Below are 27,624 nucleotides of genomic sequence, written 5' to 3' on the forward strand. Positions count from 1 at the left end.
TATACTAATTGCTAAAAGGATTAATTTTTTGAAGGACAGTGCAGTATACAGTAGTATAGCTACGATATACGATAATAACTGATATTTGTTGAATTAAAATTCACTCCTTGTAAAGCGTTCTTTTTTTTACATTTTGGTAAAAAAGCTTTGCTAGAGGCGCTATGCCATATATCAGAAAAATTCAATCTTGTGTATGTTTACGTGATGCGTTGCTAACTTGTTTGCGTCAATTTTAGGTATGGTGACTGTGTGAAATAGACTGAATAACCGATTTTAATGTATATATAGGCGCTTTTATTTGACGTCTTGCAAACTGTAAGTTCTGGGAATTCGGTCCTCAACATTCTTGTATAAGACTAAGTGATTTTTAGTGTGGGTTAAAATTTTGAAATGTTTTGGTGAACTTTCTTTTCTGATTTACTTTTACAATTGTCAGAGCAAGTACTTTTAGCAGATTTTTGCTTTCACATGTCCTATAACAACTGCATTTGCACCTTCCTTTTGTTGGACATTTTTGAGTTTTTATTGTTTAATGCGCATGCTTAGATTGTAGTCATTAAATAATGCAGATTGTGAGATTTCCAGTGGATTGTTTTGATAGCAACCGTAAGTTTTTTTTAATAATTAATATATATTCTGCAAAATATAATTCTAAATAGAGTTTTACGTCCTCTGTGTACAATCCTTAGATACTTCACATGGTAGCAAGAATACTTCTGACTCTACTTTTTCATAAATTATACATCCAAATTGTTACTAGAACAATTAGTGATTATTAAAATAGTAATTTGAAAAATAGAAAAAATAGAATGAATAATATGTGTTTTCAGCGCGCACTTTATAGTCACGATGGAAGTTAAAATGAATTGTCAAGTTATGATAAAAAAAATGGTTGTTATACTATTTCTGCTTTTTTTCCCAAAGATTGCCACAATAAATTTGCCCTGTTATCGCCATGATGACGAGCTAATTGTGGAAATGACTGGAACAGAGACAAGGAAAAACGCAACGGCTTTCAAATACATTGAAACTGAAAATGCAAAAGGTTGTATTAACCGTTGTCTTTATGAAAACACCTGTGTGTCGATGAACGCAATTCAAAAAGGAGAAAGTGTAAATTGTGAACTTTTTGATATTGACAGTTATAATGAAAGTTTGAGTGCAGATATCAAATCAAATTACTACGAAGTAGACTTGCTATGTCGTTACTGTTCAAAGAAAGGAGTCAGAAATAAATGTGCTTGCGATTGTTCGATAAAACGAGATTGTGTTGATTGGCTCAAAGCAGGATTTAATCAGAGTGGTGTTTATGAAATCATCATAAAGGGTAAGTTAACCAAAGTTTTCTGTGATATGGAAACCAATGCTGGAGGTTGGATCAGATTCCAAAACAGATTTGATGATTCCGTAGACTTTAATAAAACTTGGAATGACTATAAATATGGTTTTGGTGATATTGGAGGAGAATTTTGGCTTGGTTTAGAAAATATCCATCATTTGACCAGCAATGGTGATCATTTGTTGTATATGGAAATGCTTACAGCTACCAATGAAAGAATAACTGCGTTGTATTCCAACTTCCAAATCCAGAACGAAGCCAGTTTTTACAAGCTTATGTATAGTGCATGCGTTAGTGGCAAATGTGTCGATGTCAATCAGCACCAGTACCAACCTTTTTCTTCGTATGATAGGAATGATCATGCAAAAAACAAAAATTGTCCGGAAAATTATAGTGGAGGTTGGTGGTACAATGGTTGTTATGACATAAATTTAAATGGCCGTCCGAGCCACAAATGGAGAATAATGGGGAACACTTTTTATATTACAGCAAATCCAGCCAAAACGCTAATGATGCTGAAACGAAGTGATGAGTAATTGATCCTAAGATTAATGAAACAAACTCTGACATCAGTATTGGCAAGACCTTGCTGCTGTAAGTTCTGCCTATTTGGGGATATAATCCGAAAGAAAAAAAAAATTGTTTTGTTAACTTGTGCACAGTGTAACAAATACGGTGCTTCTAACATGATACCCAGCCTCGAGAAAACTTTTCCAGCTATTTGAAACGGGGGTCAGTCAATAAAGTAGTTCTCGAAAGTGGTACACACTCAAAACAATTTAATTAACCCACAAACAAATTGGTTTAATTTTATTTTTATTTGCTTTAATGCTCCGGAAATTGTTAAAATTTAATAACCCCCTCCCCACCTTTCTGAATCGAGCCTCTCGTTAAAGTCTCAATATCAGATGTGTGCTCCGAGTCCTGATTCAAGTAAATGTAGAATCTAATGTTTTACAACTGTATACATTTTCATTCTCTGAATATGAATATTTGGTTAAGGAAAATGGAATGCTGAGTTTTATTTTATTATTTGCTTCTACGGTTCTAAACATAGATTAGAGTTAGTAATGTTTCTTCCGCACCTTTTTTTTAGATTTATACTTACTTATATATTATTGCCGTTATATGTATTAATATTTTTGCACTTTTCTGGTTTGACCACGGGTTAAGCTATATATTTTTTCTTTTAGAACCAAGAAACTTTCTTTGTGCTCTTTTTTTCTACATAGACCCCACCTCTTAGGATGTTGGCTAGCTAAGCAATTGCTACGTCTGCACGACTTTAGTTGCTCAAGGGAGCTTTAAATGCTCTAGGATATTCTTTGCAGTTCCGTTGATAACTAGTTTCAAAGGACACCGTTTTCAATAGAAATTTGAATAGAATTTAAGTTTGTGACTCGTATCTCCTGTGGTTATACCTACATGAATTAACAGATAAAACACACAACATAAAAAATGGATGCAAAACGCATGTTTGTAAGTACCATAAAAAACCGGAAAAAACACTTTCAGCTGCACAATGAGAAAAAGAACTGTATCAAAAAGATGTTCGTCTAGGTAAATGGAGGAAATTTGCAGAAATTGAGGCATGTGTAACTTTATACGGAGAGTAATGACTGTCTTTGTCTTGTTACACGATGCAAAATCAAATTTTTAATACCAGACCTCCGGTTAAAAGAAGCGACCGCAAAATCTCGGGCTACAAATTTCGGATGTCCGGTGCTAAACAAAAGGTACCCGGTTACAATCTCAAAGTATGAGTATCTAGATTTTAGTTTGGACCTTAAAAAAAACGCTAAATTATATGTCAATAAGTTGAATGAACTGGCACGAAATAAAATTTGAGCCAAAAGATTTAGTTGACGTAGTGGGAATTCTCAAACTAAAAATAGATCCACAGAATTGGTAAGAGTAGGGAAGTTAACATAGAAAGAGTTTTACGATATGTGTTGTAAAAACAACAACATTGTTTAAACTGAATAAGCAAACTTAAAAAAACTAAGATTAGAAAAAGGAGGGAAAGAAGTGGTTCTGTATTGTACAAAAGAAATCAGCCCAAAGTGCGCTATGCTGCAAACAATAAATACGATTATTAAAGTGATGACCAGGAGGATCCCAAAACAATAATAACCGATTACTATCAGCTGTACCGCAAAATATCGCCGAGATCTAAATGCCAGCCGTGCTATGACTGATGTACGGTTAAAAATCTGTATTGCAGCAACAAAACAATATTTTTAGGCGAAAATAAGAAATTCAATTTTAATACAATCCGCTTAAAAAATTATAAAATCGCCTCACATCTGTGCAGTATTATGTGGTGGACGTTTATCGACAAAACATTTTTAACACAACCTTTGTAAAGAAACCTAAATCTCCTAAGTTTCAATGCTACTGTACCTGCTTATTTTAAATATGTTTGAAACACGCCTACAACTACAGATTTAAAGGAGAATATAGGAATGAACGCGATTCAGAGTTTTTTAGGAAGAAAAAAATACTTACTAAAATAACCAAGCTTTTCTTCAACCTCGTCCCCAGGGCATCTTGTATCTTTTCTGACCCCGGGACGGCAGCATGAGCATGTTCGTATCACCGTCCCGGGGTCAGAAAAAAAACAAGATGCCCAGGGCATCTTTTTTTTTTCTGACGTGGTTGGTCTTTCTTTTCATTGTTGACTGTTAAGTTAAAGAGGATATTTATGTCGAATTGCAAAATAAATATGCGCAAAAAATTTTTATCACATAAAACGTAATAACAAAAATTTACTATTTAAAATAATGGATGGCAGCATAAGCAATCTTAAGAGACTTTAGGAAAAATCAATTATTTGGCGCCAAATGTTAGGTTATTTTATTTACGAGATTTTAGAAGGTTGTGGTCCCACCCTAATTAATGCAAACTATAGACATTAATTTTTTATTGTTGAAGGCTTATCATTTCTTGAACATGATAGACTAGTAGGTGACGTTTCGGAAGATCTATCTCCGATCATCGAGCAAAATAAAATGATGTTGAGCAAGGCATCTATTTATATAATTACAAAGGATGAAAATTGCCCAATGAGGAACAAGATGTTAATGACAGTTAATTGCGGTAACTAACATTCTCCGGTCCAAGACGGAAATAATTATTTCTTCTGCAGGGCTGGCAACCAAATTTTGGTAAGTTGATGCGTTCTACTGTATTGATGGTTTCTTTTATCTTTCTAGTAGTTGGTGAGAGTAAAGGTTGTAAGTAAAGAGATACCATGTTTTTGTTTGGCGGAAAATGCTTCCCAGACGTCAACGATATCATGGTTCAATGATAAAAATCACGATAAATGTTTCGATATTTTTGTAATTTAGAAAAGCTGCATTACTTTTGGCATCAAATTTTAAATAAAAATTTCCATCAGAAACCAAACCAAAAGATAGAAAGAGATACACGACCACAATATTATAAAAAATGATAAAAACACTAGAAATTTTAAGGGTGCTGGCACTGTTTAAAAGATTAACATCGCATTTGGACTTTTTAGAATGTGCTGCCAGCCCCATTTAAACATTCAGTGATTTTTAGGGCTAAACTAGCTCTCACTCTGTCTGCCTCTTATTTTGGTAAATTTTTATTAATGGCGTCTTCCAATTTCGCATCTATTTCTTTCGTTGGGATTGAAGCTTGTGTTCTACAGAAACTTATTCCTTTTGAAAGTACTTCTTTCAAAAGAAGCCTTTCTCTTCTGTCGTAAGTTGTGCGTTGGAAAATTTACAATCCATTTGCTCTTGTCCATACTTGCGTTGGTAGCTATCCTTAAATCTGTCATTGATTTTACCGAACTTTTTAAGGTGTCTGTCTCTAACGGATCTCATTTCTTTCTCATACACAGTATCGTTAAAATACTTAACGTGCTTATATTGGTCGATGGTGAGTCTTAATTTTAAGGTATTTAATACCTTATTAGTGCATCTAGGCCCGTAACAGGATAGTCGAAGTGCGGCCGAACATTTGAGATGAGCGGCCGAGCGTCATACAGTATTCTCGCCAATTAACGGAGACTCTAAAAGGCGGGCATCTTTGATTAGCGGACACTTTGGTCATACACCGATGGTGTCTGCTAATTGGAGTGTATATTGTATAACAGTCTCCCGAACGTTTTGATGTCCGGCCGCACATCCGCACGTCTGCAAGTATGCCTGCCCGTATATAGCATTATTCGACAACCTCGTCCCCAGGCCCATTTTTCTCTTTTTGACGATCTTGGACGGCAAGAAGAAATAACCCTACCACACCGGTCAGTTCTGACATCTGATTGGTTTCTCAAGTTTCCGTTAATTATGAAGATAAATTAATTTATGCGTAAAAAATTGAATAATAACAGAAAAACAATAATGGCGGCTAAGTTTATGTGCGAACGGGACGTTGAAATGTTTATGTTCTGCTGGACTGAATTTATTTTTGTGAAAAATAAAATATTTGGCATTGTTAGTATAGCTTAACGTGCAAACAAAATTAAATAGCTTTTAGTTGTACCCAGAGGCTGTTAAAGTAAGCTTCTGTTTTTTTGCAGTGCAGTTGAGGAGTGTGCACAGGGTGTAGTAAAAACACAATGAAGGTTTCCTTGAAGACATGTTTAGCAGCTATCTAGCTAGCTTAAATACAACACAAGGTATATACAGGTATCCATAACTAATCCTATTTCTCCCAAACAGACCTTCTTTTACACTCTAGCTAATAATCTTTCGGTGCAGAATACATAAACAAAAAAATAAAATCATATGCTGTTGATTTGGTTGAAAAAGATTAAAAAACTGGATTAAGAAGTTCATACCATTTAATTAACTAAATAGCTATACACTTAATTAAATCGGTTACGGATTAAATAACAATCGATTTTACAGATTAAATAACAATTTTCTCTGACTGCATGAAATGCAACATCCTATGTTATATGACTTTAATCTCTTAGTAAAGCAACAAACATAAATTTATTGAAAAAAGTCAATTGGTTTGACCATAGTGGCCATTTAGTTGTAAATGAGTTTCCAGAGACCCGTTTCATGAAAACTGAAACTGCAATATGATAAAAAAAAGGATGAAAAAGGAAGATAGTGAGTTAAAACTTGTTAGGAGATGCTTTTAGGCTGGTCTGATGGGATTAGCATAAAAAAGAGTCTGTCATAGCCATACTTTTCGAATTTAGGCATTTAAGCAGGGCGATAAGATTTTCTTTAAAGACAATTATAAATTTTGACCTAACAATTGTAAAATTTTTTAGACAATACGATTTTATTTAGGTGTATATGCACGTTACGACAATAACAGACAAAAGGAGCCAGTTATTATATACGTCAAAACGCATATATCTGATCTGTATCTGACTGACACATGGTTACGTTGATGACTCAATACTAGTATAATATATAGCTACACTATGCCACTATAATGCCAGCATGATAAAGCCTCAACTTTATAGAGGTTCACGTCAGCAATAAGTCGCCCGCAAGACAAAAATGAAAAAAGAAATACTGCATGTGTCTAAAAAAATACTAAAAACTTAACTAGCTAGCCTTGTGGTAAAGAGCGTTCACTTTCAGTGCGGAAGGTTTTGGGTTCAAACCTCACTGAGTCATGTCAGAGACTATATAAAAGTGTATCCTCTATCCTTTCTGCTTAGTGTTCAGTATGAGAATAGGATTGATATCTTAGTCGATTGTCTAGTTGAGTGATTGCTGTGCTTGCACAACTTTCGTAGCTCAAATGGCTTTAAATGTGCTAGGACTTTCTTCACAGATAGCAGTACCAACAGGAACTGAAGAGGCTATCCTGGGTAAATAATTTCAATAATAAAAGAAGAGTTTATCCTGGGTAAATAATTTCAATAATAAAATAATAATAGGCATCTTCAGTAATTCTAATCACAAAACCCTCTGAGAATTCTGTGGCTTGGTAGCTAGCTATAGCTAGCTAAAAGTACTTTCACTTTTAACTATAATATGAAATAAAGATAGCTAAAAATCATAAATAAAAAAGTGTATAGCTAGCTACCTTGGTTTGCACAACCTTTGTAGCTAAAAAAGTACGTCTTGGACCTTTGATAGCTAGCTAGCTACCATAGATGGCTTAAAAATTTTAAAATAAATATATATTTAAAATTTGTTTGTAGCCCAAAAAAGCAGGCAAAAAAAAGGCAACACTGTAATCATGTTTTCTTGAAGCAAAAACTTAAAACACTTTAGCTAACTTGTTTCTGATTAAAAATAAAACTCTATCCTTGATTTCCATCCAAGATTGTTTTGCATAAATTATAGCAATACGCTGTTCTCGGCGGTCCGCATGCAATTCTTAACAAAATGACCAAATTTTGCATAAATTAAAAATCAGCACGAATCGTGCTGATTTTAACCAGCCTGGCCCAGGGTCATTTCTTCGCACCGTCTCGGATATCAAAAAAGCGAAAAATTGCCCTGGGAACGAGGTTGGCGTTTTAGCGATGACAAGGCTTTCTAAAACGGAACACGCTTTTGCAAATCGGATTGTACTAATCCAATTACAAAACAAAACAGATTTAAAACGGGCGAATCTAATCTAATCTAAAAAACACTAAATGTTTGCTAAAATGATTGCAATTATTGCATGCAGACAGGAGCTAGCTATAGCTATATTTGTGGAAACCCATCGCACTTTAGTTTGTAAATGTGACACTAGTCGCTGCTAAAACGTATTTTATGTGGTACGAGTGTAAAGGTTCACTGTCACTTGTTTCTTCAGGAGGTGCAAATAAATGCTGTGGATGAATAAATTTACTATTGGTATTACATACATTATAACATTGCCTCTTTCAATATTGGATGTTTTTTCTTATTTTTAGCCACATCTCTTGTTAATCATCAGAGTAAGGAAATGCTAAGACAGTAAATCTCAGAAGTTAAAGGCCATCCAGGCCTGAAAGGTGTTGTTCGTGTTTGCCCATTTTTTTTATCTGCATTGACAGTTACAAGCAACTGTATTAGCCACGTGCTTAATATAAAAACATATAAACAAAAAATAAAATCAATTTATTAAAACCTTTATTTATGGATTTATTAAAAAGTTTTTAATAAATACACCTTTATGATAATTCAATTGTACATGCGTTCCTACCTACGGCTCTCCATCGTTTTACTATATCGAAAAAAAAGGAGGTAAAAATCGTGTTTTTATAAGAGTTTGTTAGAGACAAGAGCGTGTTTTCTCCAGTTTTTTAACTTATCAATTTCTTTCAAATTTTTAGGAAACGTTAATAATAATAAGATACAACTTATGTGTACTTTTCATTAAAAACAAAACACGGCAAGAAAAGTTATCATGAAAAAACGTGTTTTCTCCTTAATAAACTCTTATAAAAGTGTGATGTTTACCTCCTCTGATCGCTAAATAAGCTGCGATGGAGTGTTTGTTTTCCCGAATTATCGTAAAGGTGTATTGATTTTATCCTTTGTTTATATGTTTTTGTATTCCTTGTGGCTGCATTTTATTTTTTGCAAAAATTTTCACATTTTCTTTGATATTAATCTTCCCAATGCCATATTTAGTTCCATGGCATGTTGGAATGTTCTGCTTGAATAAAAACGAAACAAGAAAAAGGAAATACTGCACAAGAAATATATTTGTTTTTATATATAATTATATTTATATTTGTTTCAACCATGTAGATTTTGCTGAAAGTATGTCAGAAATACAACCTTGTACATAAATATATACATGTGCAAACATCAATGGACAGACTTGAAATTTTTAGGGAACGTTTTCTTAAACATTTATTGTGCCATGATTACAACGGTGTATGTTTTTCTTATGTTTTAAGGTCTGTGATTGGCAGTTGCATAAAAAGTGGGAACTAAGGCTGGTCTGGTCACAAAGGATCAATCAGGATTGTCTTGTTCACTGATTGGTAATGCACTTTTTTTAGAATCCCTACTACGAGGAAAAATGGGGGAAAGAATTGCCCTTCATAATATGTGAGACACGATATATTTGAGTTTAAATAAGTTTAAAGCCACTGGAGACATGCTTTTATTCAGGGACAAATTAAAAAATTATAGCCAAGGAGCTAAACATTTATGAATGATTTGTAACACTCATACAACATTAACATCAAACAAGAAAGGTTACACTGTTCCTTGAAAGGCAATACTATGAGTGTGTTACTTTTTTACTCAAATTTTTTAGTTTAGTTCACAAAATTTGTTTAGTTATTGGAAAACTGCATTGTAATAACAATAGAGGGTGAATTTTATTCATATTAAGAATTTAAACATAACATAATTGACTTTTAAATACACAAGTTCATATAATTTTGTTTTACTTCTTTTAGTTCTCACTATACAAATATGTTGAAGAATGCCAGTGGAAATACATTTGTTGGTGGTAGCTCTGGACAAGCAGTTGTTGTAACAGATGCCTTGAAAGAGTTACATCAAATGATATATAATATACAAGAAGAAAGGAACCGAAGTGCAGACAATCTAAGTAATATCAACAAAACACATGAGAAGATGCGTCATGAAACAAGAGTATCTGCGTACTTTAAAAGTAAGCTAAAAAGTTTATATAAGACTGCTATTGCAGATGCGAAAACTGAATCAGAACTAATACAGAAAGCAATGGAAAAAATTTTAGAAATTAAACGTGCCAGGAATGAAAGACGAGGAAGTGGGAGCAACTTGTCAAGCTTAGGTAAACATTCGTATCAGGATGAACCTAGAAAAGGAATGCGTAGGGGTGTGTTAATGTCCATGTTGCAACAAAATGCTGTTCATCTTCCAATTTGGAATGGTCGAGCTGGTGAAACACCTGCACCGTTATGTGGCGCCATGCCGGCTGATTCGAGTTACATCTGTAGGCCAGGAGATCATGTCGCTGCACGTGTGAAATACCCAGAAGAAGAGGAGCAGTATATTTTGGCAGAGGTTGTGTCATACAATGCAAGCTTAGGAAAATATGAGGTGGAGGATATTGATTATTCAGAGGAGGAGGGAAAAAATGAAAAAGAACGACACAATTTAAGTAGGCGTAGGATCATTCCATTGCCTTTATATAAAGTTGATCCACAACAGAACCCAGAAGGTTTATTTCAAATGAAGCAACTTGTGTTGGCGTTATATCCACAGACCACCTGTTTTTATAAAGCTGTTGTTCATAGCGTGCCTAAAACCAAGGATATGGATTATGTTGTCCTTTTTGAGGATACATCATATGCTGATGGCTATTCTCCTCCATTAAATGTACCACAGAGATATATTGTGGCTCCTAGAAAAAGATAATAGAAAGATTGTATATATATATGCTATCCATCGATATTTCTTAGGGTGAATTTGAAGGATCTTGCGTATATATGTGTATATAAAAGCTGCAGGCGAAAGGAAAAACTATGCATCTCTTTTGTATAGTTTGTATTCTCGTGTGAATTAAGGATCGGAAATAAAAAAAACAGGAAGTTATTAGTAAATGTACAGAAAAGAATAAATGAACAGTAAATGACATTGTTTTTTAATTCTGAGATTTGACAAAGTGATTACAATCAATTAAGATGTTGCTACATCTTATAATTAATCGCAATGACTTTGTATACAAAGTATACAGTTGTATAGTGTGTACATTTTGAATCAGTTGTCTAGGGAATGGTGAGTAAAGGAAACTTGAAGAAACTTGAAAGAACTTGAAGAAACTAATATTTTGTAGTTTTACTTGTTAGAGTATTATATATATTAAATAAAAATATAAAGTGCAGAGAAAAAATACAAATTAGCAGGTATCAAATTAATAACAACTTTTTCTGTCATGTCTGTCATTTAACAAAAGTTTTGTAATATGAACCAAATCTTTTGATTTTAGTTTTTTATAGAATTATTTGTTTATTATTTTGTTATTCAAGTGTTTTCAACTTTTTTTTGCTTAAAATGATTTGTTTTAAGACAGTTCTATGTAATGTGCATGTTTTACTTGTCTTTTTTTCGTAGATAAAAAATCTGTGACAATCCATCAGTGGTATACTGTATAGGCGTCCTTCATCAATCATAAAAAGATTGTTGTCAAATCATTTGTGGCATTGTTTTTGAATTATTGAATAGTGCATCATGGGAAGAGAATACCAGCGTCATGTGAATGAACCTGTAAGATATATAATTTAAAACACTAGAAGAAGAGACCTAAAAACTTTTAATGTGAAGCTAATAATAGTTTTTCAAAAGTTACAACAAGGAAATAAGTTCGTGTTTGTTTTGTGATATCAGGAAATGATTAAAGTGGCTTAAGTTAAATCTTTTTAGTTTTTATTATTTCAGCTTATTTAATGGATTTAATTTTGCTTTGCGGTTAAAATATAATAGCTAATAAATTAGATTTTAAAATACATTATGGCGTCATAATTTTTACGTAACAAAATTTGAGGGTTTTGAACAAATCAAAAAATTAATTCCTTAAAATTGCATGTATAAACACCTTTCCCATCAAATTTTACAAAATGTCCTCACTAACTTTGTGAAAATGGTGTTGTCCATATTTTCTTATAATCAAAACTTTGTCAGAAAATTATAATTTTTTGAAAAAGAATAATATCTTGAAAGGCTTATCTTTTATTTTATTAGGAAGTACCAAAAACAGAAATTATTGAGTCACCAAGAGCTGACAAGGATGAAAAGAAATGTTGTGGAGATGGCTTTAAAGTTATTGTAGCAGGATGCATCATTTTTGCATCTGTCATAGGAATTGGTTTAGCAGTAGATATATACAGTAGACGCTTGCGTTCTTTAAATCACTCATATGTTGCAATAACAGATGCAAAAGAATGTACTGATACAGCCAAGTCTGTGCTAAAACAAGGCGGGAATGCTGTAGATGCTACAATTGCTGGAATATTTTGTTTGGTTGTGGTTCGGCCTGATCAAATAAGTCTTGCTGGGTAAGTGGAAGTATTTTTGAACTTTTTTTATTAGTTTTACTTTTCCTACTTGTATGCAATCATCCTTATGAAATCACAGCAGGGTACCTATTATACAAGTTTGAAAACGCTATACAGTAGCATCCACTACTGAAATATAGAGAGATAATGACAGCAGGTTCCAGTAGGTTTTAGGTTTAAGTTGTATCTATAACTTTTGGAGATGGAGATATTCGCAAATACCAATTAAATAAAAAAATTTTGTTAACACTTTCAGAAATTGCAGAGTGCTTATATGGAAATGAAAAGGCTTGATACTGTTAAAGGCTGTTAAACATTAATAAGGGCTTGCAAGTGGGAATTTTTAAAATCAAATTTTTTAAAGTTTTTGAAACATTTGTAAACACTTCAAAGTCTCCTGACATCATGCTAAAAGAAGGAAATAATAAACATCTTTATTGTAAACAAGCATTATTATTTTCAAAATGACAGCAAATAGGCAATGCGGTTTATGTTTGGAAGATGGAAATGTGCTAGCAGAAGCCCTTAGGATTTGTCTTGACACTAAGATAGAAGTTTGAGTAAGTTGTGTGAATAACACTTGGGATGAATTAAAAAGCTTGATTAATCAGAAGGAGAGTTTTTCTAACATTTGTAACATATTTAGTGTTTTATTTTAAAAAAACGAGTTTGATATTTTTAGAGAAATTTTCTAACATTTATAACATGTTGTTTTGTTTTGCTAAGGAGATTTTTATGTTTTATTTAGCTCTCTTGCTTCATTTTATAATTTTCTATTAAACTTTAGTAAGAACGTATAGAATATGTGTGGTGCTTTTAAACATGAAAAATAAACACTGTTAAGACATTAATAATAAATTTATAGTTCTTATTCAACTGTGATTGTTTTGTTTGTAGTGGTGGTTTTTTATTGGTCCACAGAAATGGAAAAACCAAAACTGTCGACTTGCAGGTCACTTCTCCAAATAGTACATTAGTTGCAGGAAAGAAGGTAACAAGACTACTTTTAATGACTTTTGATTTTGATGGTGGTGATAAAGTGATAGATGTTTATTTTCATTTTATACAAAGGGTTTCTTAGAAAATATTTCTTAAATCTAAATTTGCACAATAAGAAAAAGTTGGATATTTCAATACCTCATGTGTACTGCTGCCTTAATAAGAACATGAATGTTTTTTTATTCAGTTGTCTAAAGTTGGTGTTCCAGGACTTATTACAAGTTTGTGGAAGGTTCATAAAAAATATGGCAGGTTTGTTGATATTGTTTTGGAAAATTTAATTTGCTTTAAATTTTTCAAGTATAGAAAAGTATTTTGCTCTTTCCTTGAGTTTCTGATTTCGAATGCCACATTTTTAACAATGCAAATAAATAGATTATCCATATTTGAGAGTAAAACAAATGTTAATATGAGAATACTCTTTATAAAATATTACAGTGTAATCTCTCTGAAGCGAACACCATCAGTTAAAATAGAAATGTCTGCTTTATCGAGATTACACTGTATTACATTATTACGTGTAAATTTGCATTTCATGAATTAAGAGGCTTTACCTCCATTATTTTTTTCTTGTTCAGATTATCCTGGTCAAAACTAGTATCACCTGCAATAAAACTGGCTTCTGGTGGTTTTAAAATTTTTTCTTCAACAGGTGAAAATGTTTTAACAATACTTTTTGCAATCTTTTGCAGGTTCTATTATATCCTAATAAAGTAAATTCCTGTTTATTAATATTTTGTAGATGCATCATGCCCATACCTCTACCTTAATAGTTTGGCATCTTAGGCGCTGGTGTGGTTTAAAAGCAGCTGTGCTTCTATGTGGCTGCCAAGGCTTTCTTTGCAGCTTTAAAAACATTAATTTGTTGGAAACTGGACCCACTGTGTTATTTATTTTTCATTTTATTTTATTTTAGTGTATCATGTTAATGCCTCTTTCAGTGATCTTCCATTAAACATAAGGGAATTGTTTACAGTTAATGGAACCTTAAAGAAGGTATATAATAAACTATCATTCCCTGTAACTTAATTGCTCAGTCGAATAATTTAAATCTAACTTTATAATAAAAATGGAGAAAGATGCAGAAAAGTTTACAAACATAAATATTGGCGATATTAAACACATTCTTTATGAAAAAGATATCCAAAATAGGCCAAACTCCACATCAATGGCTTCATTTTTGTGTCATAAATTTAATATGAAACTTGTTCTATGCATAATTTGTCGAAATATTAAAGTAGATGATAAAACAGATATTAGTTTCGGTGACATCAGATATCTAAATTTTTAATTCTTGCTTTGATGAATCAGTCAAGGCATTGTTGAATATCATAAGCTCGACTGAATAATTTTTGATTTCCGCCGGCGAAGGCGGAATCTTTAATATCGCCTGGGAAGATAGAGAGAGATAGAGAGATAGATAGATAGAGACAGCCCAGAGCCTGGACGCCTAAAACTTATCCAAGCTAAAGCTTAAATCCTCGTTTTGACAGATTTTTTGCTGAGAACGAGGCTAAATTGAGTTTTAAGCCAATAAGAATCCTAACAGTGCAACAAATTGTTTTATTATCCAATGAACATTAATTTATTTTAAAGTTTATAATCGAAAGTTAAAGCTCGTGCAGTGTAGCATAATGAAGATCGCCTTACAATGCGCCATCTTTGATGTTATTAACGTCATTTCCCTCTGTACAGTTTTGCAAGAACGTAGACTAAAGCTAATTATTCATGAATTTTAATTTAGAGGAATTGTTGAGGCTGAATATTTTTGGTGAAAGATTTATAGCTATAAAATCGTGACAATGTGTCATAAAAGAAAAAAATAAGAATATGTAGTCTGAAAATAAACTTTCCTAACTGATTATATAAAAAAAAATATAAAAAAGTTGTCACCTTTAAAGATATTTTCCTGGCTGTTTTTCAGAGAAAAAGAGAAAATAGATGAATTTTCAGCCTTGCCGTTGTTTTTATTTTGTTTTTATTGTTCATCAATTTTCAGGATTATTATTTTTCTTTTAAAATTGTTCCTATAGAGAAATGAAGTTTATGTAAGTTAAGTTAGCTATGATTTACAGTTACAATAATAATCAAAAATTGAATTTTAAAATTTTAGAATAAAAAATGATTTTTTTCCCCCAGTCCTCTTTAAAGTTCAGTACTTTTTCAGATTATTGCTAATGGCGGAAATCTTTCAGCCACAGGGCTTCTTGTTTAATATTCGATTCCATCTAATCCAATATCTGTTTAATATTTATCCATAAAGGCGAGCCCTGTGTATAAACATCAAATTTCAAAATTTATATTAAGTTAGATAAGGGCAAATTTTGCCTTTTTCATGCTTGTTTTTAAAGTACACCTGTACTTTTTTTAATATTCGATTTCAAAAGTACACCTGTACTTAAAAAACACGCATTAAAAGGGTTTTAGGCATTAAGTTTTTTTGTTTCTTGCTGAAACTTTCAAAGAATATTTTTGACCAATGTGGTGTAAGGAAATTTTGTCCTTTTTTTAAAATTTAAAATTTAAAATCCCTTGTGCAATGTAAAACGATGTTGAGCATCTATTTATATATAATCGTAGAGGATCAAAATTCATAAAAATTAACCAATCATAAACAAGCTTAATATGTTTGAAAAATGATAAGCATTCACAAATAATATAAATATTAAATACTAAACAGACAAACTGAAATAATACCTTCAGTAATATTATTTTGGCTTAACAAGACATTAAACCTTTTTTGTCTTAGTTATTAGTTATTTTCGAAAATAAAATTTATGATAAAACAAAACAGCCTAAAAATTGTTTTTTTATTTGCGAATCAATGAAGGAAACTAACTTGTTTACGATTAAGTACAGCTAGTTTAAGCAAAAGGATTTCGGTTGTAACTTCTTTACACACAATTTTTTTTATTCCACATTTTGACCACTTCGTTTATTGCAGACTGGTGAAACAATAAAGCTGCCACAGCTAGCAAAGACATTAAAGATTATTATGCAAAATGATTACACAGCATGGTCTTCTGAGTTTAATGACATTTTAGAGGATTTGGTATCAACGGTATGTGTTGTGTGTTACTTTACTGTACATTGCTTGTGTAATTGTTTGTTCTGTCAATCACATGGAAATTCACAATTAAAAAATACAACAGCTAGGCAGATACGCCATGCTCCCTATTGTTTTTTTTTTAACTTTTGTTTTTTGTTAACAACTTATGCGGTTGACAACTTATGCACTCATTGCATCACTATGAAGAGCCTACTGTAGCAGTAGCTTGTAATTTCTTCTTTCCTTACAGTGCAATGTAGCAAGCTACAGCACACTAGTTCTGTGATGTTTTAATCTGATCAATATTCACATTTTTGCATTTTAGCCATTGATTTTATTTCCAATTTCAGGTTGTATCCAGTAACAATGCAATGTCTATGGAAGACTTAAAATTGTATGAAGCAATCTTTAGAAAAGCATACCCAGTAAAAATTAGAGGTTTGTATTGTAAGAACCCAGCTTTCAAGAAATGGTGTTATCATCTATAATACCCGTATACGTCTATCTCTCTGTCGGTTAAGCAAATTGGTACCGCAAGTACAGTACTGTAAAAAGGTTTGTTAACATCGTGGTTCGTGTTTATTTCATGTTACGCACGAACCACGATAGTCCGCGATGCGCATTTTTTTAACAATCATGGACCTCACGATCATGATTCGTGGAGTACACGAACGAAAATTAAATATTACATCGTGGCTTCCACGATAGATAACTTCTATTGTAAAACAATAACGAACGTTAGTTTATCAATTAAATCAAAAAACCGACGGCAAAAAATAAATGAACACGTTTTAATTCGTTGTCATAAAGCTAGCTACATAATAAATTTTAATCGTTCGTGAATCAAAATGCGATGTAAAAAAACATTTCTATCGCCGCTTTTCGTTTATTAACTTTTAAAATGCGATCTAAAAAAAACATTTCTATCGCCGCTTTTCGTTTATTAACTTTTAAAATGCGATCTAATAAAACATTTCTATCGCCGCTTTTCGTTTATAAACTTTTAAAATGCGATCTAAAAAACATTTCTATCGCCGCTTTTCGTTTTAAAACTTTTAAAATGCGATCTAATAAAACATTTCTATCGCCGCTTTTCGCTTATAAACTTTTAAATTGCGATCTAAAAAAACATTTCTATCGTCGCTTTTCGCTTATAAACTTTTAGAATGCGATCTAAAAGAGCATTTCTATCGCCGCTTTTCGTTTATAAACTTTTAAAATGCGATCTAAAAAAACATTTTTATCTTCGCTTTTCGTTTATAAACTTTTAAAATGCGATCTAAAAAAACATTTTTATCTTCGCTTTTCGTTTATAAACTTTTAAAATGCGATCTAAAAAAACATTTCTATCGCCGCTTTTCGTTTATAAACTTTTAAAATGCGATCTAAAAAAACATATTTATCGCCGCTCTTCGTTTTTATACTTTTAAAAAGCGATCTTAAAAAACATTTCTATCGGCGCTTTTCGTTTATAAACTTTTAAAATGCGATCTAAAAAAACATTTTTATCTTCGCTTTTCGTTTATAAACTTTTAAAATGCGATCTAAAAAAACATTTTTATCGCCGCTTTTCGTTTATAAACTTTTAAAATGCGATCTAAGAAAACATTTTTATCTTCGCTTTTCGTTTATAAACTTTTAGAATGCGATCTAAAAAAACATTTCTATCGCCGTTTTTCGCTTATAAACTTTTAGAATGCGATCTAAAAATACATTTCTATCGCCGCTTTTCGTTTATAAACTTTTAAAATGCGATCTAAAAAAACATTTCTATCGTCCCTTTTCGCTTATAAACTTTTAGAATGCGATCTAAAAAAACATTTCTATCGTCGCTTTTCGTTTATAAACTTTTAAAATGCGATCTAAAAAAACATTTCTATCGTCCCTTTTCGGTTATAAACTTTTAGAATGCGATCTAAAAAAACATTTCTATCGTCGCTTTTCGCTTATAAACTTTTAGAATGCGATCTAAAAAAACATTTCTATCGTCGCTTTTCGTTTATAAACTTTTAGAATGCGATCTAAAAAAACATTTATATTGCCGCTTTTCGCTTATAAACTTTTAAAATGCGATCTAAAAAAACATTTCTATCTTCGCTTTTCGTTTATAAACTTTTAAAATGCGATCTAAAAAAACATTTCTATCGGCGCAGACAAATTTAACTTTTCTAGATAAATGACATTTTGTAAAAATACGATCGCGTCCATGACGAAAAAGTATACACCAAGCAAAAACTACGAATATGCTTTTTTAACTTGATAAAACCTGAAACAAATAAATTAACTTTAATAAAAGACTTTTTTGAAAAGAAAAAAAAATTAAATTATACTGGTTATAAAAATCGTGGAGCTCGCGAAAATAATCGTGGGACACACGATCCGTCGTGGAGATAATAGTATTAGCGTGGTGGCCACGATAGAATGTTTGAATGTTTGTTATGCATAAAGACCGATTTTATCGTGGTTCGTATGCACCACGCTCGTTACACCAACACGATGTTAACAAACCTTTTCACAGTACTGTAGCGAGATGCTTGGAATGAGGTATTAAAAGGAACAGGCGAACCTGTGGATTTTTCCACGGGCCACCAACTAGTTTTATTAAATCGACCTAAAAGTAAATTTTCTGCGCAAATAGAATTATTTTGACAGATCAGTTACTTTTCGATAGCGCAACTATTTAGCACATCAACTCATGGTATTAGTCAAAAATTGTTTGTGCAGCTTTAAATTTACCCCAATCTGCTTCCTTGTTTTGTTGATGAGTCATCAGAACTGTGTTGACTTACACAGCAAGATAATTCACTATTGCTAAAAATCAACGGCCTGGAATAAGCATCCTTATTATCGCAATTTTTAAATAAAAATTTTTTTATTGTATTTTTGTACTAAACAGCACATTTTTCTAACACGGCGAATAATACTCAGACATGAAAATTATATCATTTTTAAGATGTTTTAGCCAGCGTGTGATGCCCAACCTTTTTTTAGACTAAGTCAGCAAGCTGGTTCATGCATATAATTTTTGTTGTAGATCATCAAGTTTTATGTTCTGCAGTTCCAAGCAGTGGTGTGTTGCTACCATCTGTTTTAAGCATTTTGAATGAGTTACCAAATAGAAATAAAACTATCACATACGAGTTTATCATTGAGGTAGTGTTCGGTTATTATGTCTTTATTATTGTTTTATTATCTTTCTTTTACAACCTTTTCTCTAGTAAAATTATAAGGCTACAAACAGCTTTATTCAATTTGTGGTGCTAAGAAAAGTTTCCCCTATTAAACACCTAGCTTGTAATATTTATTTAGGCGGAGTTGTCCTTCATTTGTAAAGAATAAATTAAAAGAATACTTTTTTTTCTATACTATATGTAATTGTTACGCATACTATATGTTGCCAGCTCTTAATTCAATGTATGTGACGACATTAGGATAATATTAACACAAAAAAACCCCGATTACCCCTTACCGTACTGTCGAATATCTCCTAATGTATAAGTATTGTTGTTGTTGTGCGAATTTATTTTACTGGTAATGTACTTTTTTGGAAGTGATATAAAACTATTTCCAATGCTTATTAAAGTTTGTTTTTCGTGCTTTGAGAGGTTTTGAAGATATATGAAAACCACATCCAAATAAGCACATAATCATTTACTGACTTCGAAGAGACATTTGCTATCAATAAAAAAAAATTGGTGGAATTAATCAAAACGAACACAAACTATAGGCTCTCAATTTACAAAAAATCGTTTTCAAATCTTCAGATTCTATGCACTGTAGACTGAACCATCACATTCTATAGTTCGTTTATTTATCCACAAGTAATTGACATTCAGTCAAAAATGTGATGCAAACAGTATTAATGCTCTGCTATCTGTTTCTCCAATAGTCATTAAAAGTTGTTTTCGCCAAGAAACACTTGTTACAAGATCCAGCGTTTGATCAAACTGCACAGAATATAACATCAAAACTTCTCAGGTAAGTGTATATACGTGGCTCTCAGTACTTTGGGGATGAATTATATCATTCGTCATGTTTGTACACAAGCTCTTTCATTTTGATAATTTAACCACGTTTCAAGAATTTTAAAAGTCACATAGTTCACAATATATAAGTATACACTTTTAACGAATAGTTTGAGAAATGTTAAGAAAAGCTTATAGGTTGATAGGACTGTTTTTGAGAAGCTTTGTGAAGGATATAAAATCAGCACCAATTTTTTTAAAAGGAAATCCATCAATTATGATTTCTCTCTATCTTGAACGAATTTTCCGGTGCGTTTTGAGTTACACAAAAATTATAGTTTATGTAGTTGGATAGAAATATAGAAAAGTTGGTAGAAATTTTTCTATTTAGTTTTAAATTTTGGTATTAAAAGTTTCTAGGTAGTTTCTTAACGCAGACATGACAAATATGCGACCATTAAAAAAATGTTGACTAAGGTTTTTTAAATATTTGACCATTTAAAGTTTGTAATAGACTAGACTGGTTATCTTCACATTCTTGTTAACCATGTCTATGGACTGACTGAGCATTTAAAAGTTGTATTTTTTTTATTTTTCAGTTTGATGAAAAACTTACTTTCAGTTAGTTGTGCTACAGTTTTCTTGTTATTGAGATATCCAAAACTTGACCTGTTATAAAAGTGTTTTTTTATTTATATCATGAATTTTAAAACTACATTACCGTTCGCTTAATGGCACAAGGAAATAATTTTAAAAACCAGTTATCTCCATTTAACATTTTACCCTAAATTGTTTATCACTTAATAAAATTTTCTTTAGTAAAATTACTTTTCACTCTTAGCTATGTTCCAATGTGTGTCATCATGATTTACTATGTTTTCTTCACTTTTTACTATCCATTGCATGAGAATTGTAGCAACTTACGGGAAGTCAAAATGTTATTGCTAATTTTTGATGATCAACTTATTTTAGCCCAACTTTTGTAAAAGAGCAAGCAGACATTATTTTAAGAAAGTTGAATCAAACGTCACCAGATAAAGGCAATGCTGCGAAGAATACCGTGAAAAATGCTGCGAAGAATACCGTCACAAAAACATCCTCAGTCAAAATTGCAGCGATTGATCGAGATGGAGAAGCAGTGTCTCTTGTTATGTATGTATTATTATAGTTGATTTTCTGTTACAGTATTAAACTCCAAGTTCTTGTGCTGGTGAAACTTGATATTTTCGGTGTGCTAGTAAAAGTGTTTTTTACAAACAAGAGCTCTATATGAGTAAGATTTTTAATGGAAATAGGATGGAATTTTGTGATAGTGTTGTTTTTTTTGCAAGAATACCTTTACAATTAAGAAACAATGATATTTTTATTATTGCCTGTGTGGATGTTGCTTATGATGAAATTAAGTTCTTCTCTTCCCTTTGGTAATCTTTTTTTGTAAAATCTCTATTCTTGTGTAAGCATTGGCTTGTTGGGCTACTCCAATTTGCCAGGTGCTTGTACTGTGAACAAAGTCGTTAATATTTTCTCCCAAAAGACCTATAATGTCAGCTAGAGTGCATAGCAGAGTTCAGTTTTGTCAGAAATAATGTTACCTTTTGGCCAGTTCATAATTGCTTCTTTTTGTCACAGTCTTGCAAAACTCTGGAAAGTCTCTTGGAATTTTCATTTTGTCCTATAAAGTTCTTAGATACGGATAGGTTTTCCTGGATTGTGCTATAAAATCAACTTAAAGAAATCAACAGTATCAAAAATTACCCACTGACTGTTCCTTTGTTAACCATTTCCACCATTTTTTCTTCACCTGTGTCTGTTTCTCCCTGTTTCATTTTTGTGCATTAAGAACCTGAAAAAGTTTTAGAGAGGAAGCGTGGGATATTTTAAACTTACTCTTTTGCTTAAAATGCATATATTTTATAATTTCTAAACTCAATAAATCAAGTGTATGTAAAATTTAGTTTGTACGAAGTCATCATGTTAATAAAACTTAAGCCTGTATGAATTAACCATGTTTATGTAAGTTATTCGGTATGAAGTGACCATTGTAATAAATTTAGATCAGTGGCCGAAATAAATTTTTTACCACCTTTTTTTATTTACGAGGTAGATATTTTCAGTATTTCTGTAATTTTCAAAACATTTAGGTCTCTTGGACAACCGTTTGGTGCTAAACTGATGACAAAGTCTGGAATAATCATGAACAATCTTCTGAATGACGAGGTATATAATTGGGTTTTGTATTCCACCTTTTTAAATGATTAAGTTTGAACAGTCGTATCACGAGGGAAATATTTTTTTCATTTACTAAATAACGTTTTTATCAGTGTTCATTTCTTGCAGACTTTGTAAGAAGGAAAAGAATTTTCCGTTTTTCGTTTTGTTTGTTTTAATTTAACTTCGCAAAATGTTCCTGTAATATGTAAAGGACCAGTATAATCGGATCAGAGGAAATATTTCTTTATAAAAATCTATGTTAGAAGTGTTATAATGTGAAAAAATTGATTTATTGTCCAAAAAGAAATTCTAAAATTCTTCCTACGAGCTTTGAAAAAAAAATGCATAAAATTCCTACTTTTCTTTAAGTAACGGAAAACTTTCTTCCATTTTCTTTTAATAGGAACAAATAAATTGAATTAATCAAAATTTCCAACTTATACTTCATATAGAGCACAAGTTTTTGGAAATAAACTGTTGTGGATTGTAAAATTCCCACATCCAAAAATAAGGTTGAGACGAAGAATAAATATTGACGTAAAATTTTTTTAGGTCTTACTAGATGGTGAACGACCGGTTTCTTCAATGGCACCAACTTTAATCTTCCAGCAAAAGGTAATTTTCCCATTGACGACCTGTGTGGATCTTTGGATACCTTTCTTTGAAATTTCTATCGTTATCATGTGTTTGATGACTGAATGTATCCTGTTAAGTGTTAAGTGTTTTTTTAGCTGTCGTACGATTATTGCTTTTAAATTTTTAGAAGGATGTTACAAAAAGTTATGCAATAGTTGCGTCGGCAGATAAACCAGGATTAGCTGCTATGGCGCAAGGTAATACCAACTAAACTGATCTAATAATTTGTTTTACACGAACCTTCTGAAGTGCTTTCGAAGTATGTGCCTAAACTTTGTTGATAATATACTAGTTGAGTCAAATTTTGTTTTATTTTGTCCGTAGTAGCCTTTTCTTCAGAAAAGAGAGAAAAGATCAAGAATTGTAGATAAGTAATAAAAATTATAAACTACGAAAAAATTGAACTTTGAAGCAAAACATCAGTTTATCGGATATAAGGAATAAGGCTAGCCAACATTTATCGTTACTAAGCAATCTCATCCTCCTTTTGTTCACACTAGCAAAAAAAGAGAAGAGATTAGGAATTGAATATAAGTAATAGGAATTATATACACTAAAATATACAACTAAAACATCAATTTATCGGATATCAAGAGTAACGCTAACCAACATTCATCATTACAAAACATCTCATTCTCCTTTTCTTTTACACTAGTGATAATGGAAATGCTTGAAAACAACATAGAAGCCAAGAAAGCTGTACAGACTCCACGTGTTTACCCTGATGTAGAAAGTGGAAACTTACTTCTAGAGGGTATGTTTACTTTTTAGCATAGAATCTTAAAGTACAAAACTAGTGTGTGTGGATATTGGTAATGTAAGTGTTGTTAATCGCCGGCTGGTGGTTACAAAAACAAATTTATCCCGGATAAATGTCCGGACCCCTTTTATCAGTTACCCCTAACATATTCACTTGATAGCTCAAGCTATCCTGCGTATTGTTGGCCAATTACAAAAGTACATAGGAACTGTGGTTTTAAAACGAGCTTGATAATTGCGGTGCCTCGATACTATTACAAGAAAACACTATCCTGGATAAAAGTCCGGACCCTTTAAACAGTTTCCCCTAACACATTTGCTTGGTATCTCACACTATCTCGCGTATTGTTGGCCAACTGCGTGAGTTACAAAAAGATTATGCTTTCACAACGAGCCTATAAATTGCAGTTACTCAACACCGTTACAATAAAACATTATCCCGGATAAAAATCCGGACCCCTTTACCAGTTACCCCATGTTACCTCAAGTTAGCCAACGCTTAAAAAAAATACGTTTGCTACGTTGAAACATATTCGAAAACATATTCGAAAGCATTTTCGGAAGCATATTTAAAAAACGTATTTGAAAGCATCTAGTCGAAAGCTTATTTGATAAAAAGTGGTGCTATCAACTTTGTAAAATCACCTTTTCAAAAATTTTTGCGAAAAGCAAAAATTCGCACAATATACGAGAATTTTTTTTTGTCCCATTTATGAAATAGCGAGCTTTGGTTATATTAGCTAATTACCAAAAAAATATATTTACTTTTCTGGAGGATTAGCGTAGGTGTTTAATAGCAAAGTTTGACATTCAGAGAAACGTTTCGCAAAATTTGGTTTGGATGGAATCACTCGTCATTTGAAGATGCGATATCCCGACCATATAGCTGCACATAATATCGGTGCCGTTAATATCGCTTTCAAAGAATCAGCTTCAACAAATGTGATAAAAGATAAGAGAGGTTTTCAGTAATATTTGTTTATATGTTTATTATTTTCTATTTATACTTTTACATATTCTTATTGTTTATCATAAAAGTGTAAAACGAAAGTTTTTTATTTTGTATTACGGCAAAAGTTTGGCTTATCGTTAAGCGTCTACAGTTAAGCTGTTTGTTTCGCGTAAGAAAATTAGCACAACCAATTAAATTTCTCGCGTATTATTTTTCGCGCACTTGCAATGTCAACGTATTTCTCTCGTGTTATATATGTATAAATGTGTTCCCCAAACAATTAAGAAGAAAAAAAGGTAGAATGCAGGGTTTTAGACGAAATATGGATTCGCTTGGAGCACCTTTAAATAGTCAGTTTTCTTTCTCAAAATAATTAGCTTTTTTCGCGCGTACTAATTTTTTACGCAAGATGTTTCCGCTCACGATATTTTCGCTAACACTTTCTGTACCAAATTTCGTGCACGCACAAATTTTCTTCCCACTGCGCGAAAATTTGTACAAAGGCATCAGAATCAGAAGATTGGTTATTGAAGTGTTGTTTGATAATCACTTATGCCAAAATTTTTTTCGATAGTCTTCATAAATTTTTGTATTGGTAGTCCTTATAAAGATTTTTTTGAGATACATGTTTTTCCGGCTCAAAGAATGTACTCTTTAATCTTCAAGTTTTATTTGCATGGTAGTAATCAGCATGTAAAAATAATTTATTAGATTAAGCCCAAAAGAATTCCCGTTTATAAACTAGGTCACATGACTTTAGGTGCACGTGATAAAATGCAGAAGATAATGTTTAGCACAGCCAGAATATCAATGTTGTATTTTACTGGAGTCAAATATTAGCCTTGTGGCAACATTACTAGCTACTATTTTGACCAATACCCTCCCAAAAGTTTCCCCTAGAATGGTTCTTAACTATTTTTTGTTTTTGTAATTTTTTATTATATACTTAATGTAATATATATGTTCTGCTCAGAAAAACATACTTGATTTTTTAATTACAACAACGCTAGCACGGTTTACGCAAGTTTAAAAATCGAAAATTTCGAGTTTTCATTTATTATAAAAAAACTTGAAATGTGTAGGGAATGTTTTTTTGATTTTGACGGCTATGGGATCTGTTTTTCACAAAACTACGGCGAGTAATTTTAATTTAAAAATTATTTTGGAACCTTCACTTTCCTTTATTATTTAACCCAGAGAATATGAGCCGAGCATTCTACTAGTAGCAACTTAGTTAACTTTACTAAAGAATCATTTCCATAGTGCCTGGCAGTGAGTTGGGTTTAATCGGCGGTCCCCAGAACTGGGTAGCTCAGACGAACCCACTACGTGCGGCAATATGTTACTAATAAACTCAGATTGTTTGTCCGAATAGTGACTTTATCATGGCACCTCCATACTTTTCATTCTCAACAGAGGATGTTTCACCCTGATCGGACCTATCATATTAAAGAAGAACTACTTTTTCATCACTAACACACTGCTTTGTTAACCTTGTCGCTACTTTAATAGCTTCTTTTTACCGACACCCTTCCTAAATTACTCCTTTATTTTTTGTTTTTGTAATATTACTATCGCTCATGTCAAAAACGTTTATTTTGCACGATATTTTTTTATCGTTGATTCTTTCGTGTTTATACGATATCATAATATTTTTATTGTCCCGACACAAGCATGGTATTTTAGTAATAATGTTAAGGCGTGGCCATAGGTTTTCATTCTAAGGACTGAGATTGTAAATTTATGGACCTTTCTTAACATTAAGAGACTAAGGAAATCCCACGATTGTTCGGTGCTGAAGGAAGAAATACGGTCTCACTCTCAAAACATCTTAATTGTTACTGACAGCATGACTACTTTTCGTGGGACTTCGGGACTTTCGTGAGACTTAACCTGGATTATATTGTTGTGTAGTGGTGGTAGACTTTATCTTTGATTATTTGATCATTCAGAAGCAAAGTAGACTACATCAGAAAATACAGTTTAATCCAAGCAGGGTAGTTATATTTGTTTTGACCGCTCTCCTAATTCAGGCATCCTCGACCGACCAGCCTTTTCGGTATAAACATATATTTTATTTTAGCCTGTATTACTGAATTGAAAATACTATTCGGTAGCCCTTGGATTCGATTCCACGGATTCCCCGTTGTTTATTTACCGTATTTTGAGTGTCTCGCTACTGCGGTTATTTTTTTGCGTGACAGACAGGCAGACGTAAGCGGGTATTATGCTATAGACTAGACGGTAACCGGTGAAAAAATCCACGGGGTCGCCCGTCCTTTATATTTTCTTGCCATCAACAAAGTAGGTAAAAATATATTGCATTTGATATTAGTGTTTCCGTACCATCATTTTCTAACTCAGCGGGGGGTCCGCGCAGAGACAGACAGACGGAATACGGCTATTATTATAGCGATACATCACAAAATGATCTGTGATTTTTCTTGACTCATTATATAAACGTAATCACTTTTGTGCCACTACTAGAAAAATTGCCATGTGGTTTTTCAAAACCGCAAGAAAAATTAACACTAAAATCTCTAAAAATTTTTACACGTTCACAAAATAAAGGCGATAATTTAAAGAAGTGTTGCAAATATTTCGCAACGAAAAGCGTAAATGTTTATTTTTCTTTCCGGTAACGGGGGTGGTAGATAAACAATTGAGTGTATTGATTCTTTCAATATTCTTGCTAACTCTCTTTAAAGCGTTTATCACAGTTTTTATTAATAAAGCGATTTAAGCGTAAATGTTTATCATTTTTCCGGTAACGGGGGTGGTAGAAACAAT

The 27,624-nt window shown here is 32.2% G+C and overlaps 3 protein-coding genes across 5 annotated transcripts; all 3 read left to right on the forward strand.

Annotated features, from left to right (window-relative positions):
• The first annotated feature begins 399 nt into the window (after nt 1-399).
• LOC130647783 (ficolin-1-A-like) lies at nt 400-3,749 on the forward strand. Of its 2 annotated transcripts, XM_057453753.1 has the most exons (2): nt 400-606; nt 925-3,749. In XM_057453753.1, the coding sequence occupies exon 2, from the start codon at nt 979-981 to the stop codon at nt 1,873-1,875; it is 897 nt and encodes a 298-aa protein (XP_057309736.1). In that variant the 5' UTR covers nt 400-606; nt 925-978; the 3' UTR covers nt 1,876-3,749. The 2 variants fall into 2 exon arrangements, with proteins under 2 accessions (XP_057309736.1, XP_057309735.1); XM_057453752.1 differs by lacking the exon at nt 400-606 and having other exon boundaries at nt 663-3,749.
• Nucleotides 3,750-7,886: 4,137 nt separating this feature from the next.
• LOC130647463 (SAGA-associated factor 29-like) lies at nt 7,887-10,626 on the forward strand. Its single transcript, XM_057453328.1, has 3 exons — nt 7,887-8,133; nt 9,168-9,254; nt 9,678-10,626. The coding sequence occupies exon 3, from the start codon at nt 9,694-9,696 to the stop codon at nt 10,624-10,626; it is 933 nt and encodes a 310-aa protein (XP_057309311.1). The 5' UTR covers nt 7,887-8,133; nt 9,168-9,254; nt 9,678-9,693.
• A 348-nt stretch (nt 10,627-10,974) lies between these two features.
• On the forward strand, nt 10,975-25,812 carry LOC130647462 (glutathione hydrolase 7-like). Of its 2 annotated transcripts, none has more exons than XM_057453326.1 (17): nt 10,975-11,114; nt 11,323-11,475; nt 11,950-12,263; nt 13,161-13,254; nt 13,450-13,514; nt 13,841-13,914; nt 14,179-14,258; nt 16,207-16,323; nt 16,662-16,749; nt 19,346-19,464; nt 20,201-20,289; nt 21,249-21,428; nt 22,418-22,493; nt 23,040-23,102; nt 23,251-23,320; nt 23,779-23,877; nt 24,697-25,812. In XM_057453326.1, the coding sequence occupies exons 2-17, from the start codon at nt 11,440-11,442 to the stop codon at nt 24,852-24,854; spliced, it is 1,722 nt and encodes a 573-aa protein (XP_057309309.1). In that variant the 5' UTR covers nt 10,975-11,114; nt 11,323-11,439; the 3' UTR covers nt 24,855-25,812. The 2 variants fall into 2 exon arrangements, with proteins under 2 accessions (XP_057309309.1, XP_057309310.1); XM_057453327.1 differs by having other exon boundaries at nt 23,254-23,320.
• Nucleotides 25,813-27,624: the final 1,812 nt, after the last annotated feature.

The sequence above is a fragment of the Hydractinia symbiolongicarpus genome, chromosome 6 (assembly GCF_029227915.1).
Source record: "Hydractinia symbiolongicarpus strain clone_291-10 chromosome 6, HSymV2.1, whole genome shotgun sequence".
Taxonomy (NCBI): domain Eukaryota; kingdom Metazoa; phylum Cnidaria; class Hydrozoa; order Anthoathecata; family Hydractiniidae; genus Hydractinia; species Hydractinia symbiolongicarpus.

What these genes read in the sequence shown, in the direction of transcription:
- LOC130647783 (XM_057453752.1), top strand. Translation starts at nt 850, where the DNA reads ATGGAAGTTAAAATGAATTGTCAAGTTATGATAAAAAAAATGGTTGTT.
- LOC130647463 (XM_057453328.1), top strand. Translation starts at nt 9,694, where the DNA reads ATGTTGAAGAATGCCAGTGGAAATACATTTGTTGGTGGTAGCTCTGGA.
- LOC130647462 (XM_057453326.1), top strand. Translation starts at nt 11,440, where the DNA reads ATGGGAAGAGAATACCAGCGTCATGTGAATGAACCT. An exon ending in GATCAAATAAGTCTTGCTGG is followed by an intron (nt 12,264 to 13,160) that starts GTAAGTGGAAGT and finishes TTTTGTTTGTAG; the next exon opens with TGGTGGTTTTTTATTGGTCC. An exon ending in TTAATGGAACCTTAAAGAAG is followed by an intron (nt 14,259 to 16,206) that starts GTATATAATAAA and finishes CGTTTATTGCAG; the next exon opens with ACTGGTGAAACAATAAAGCT.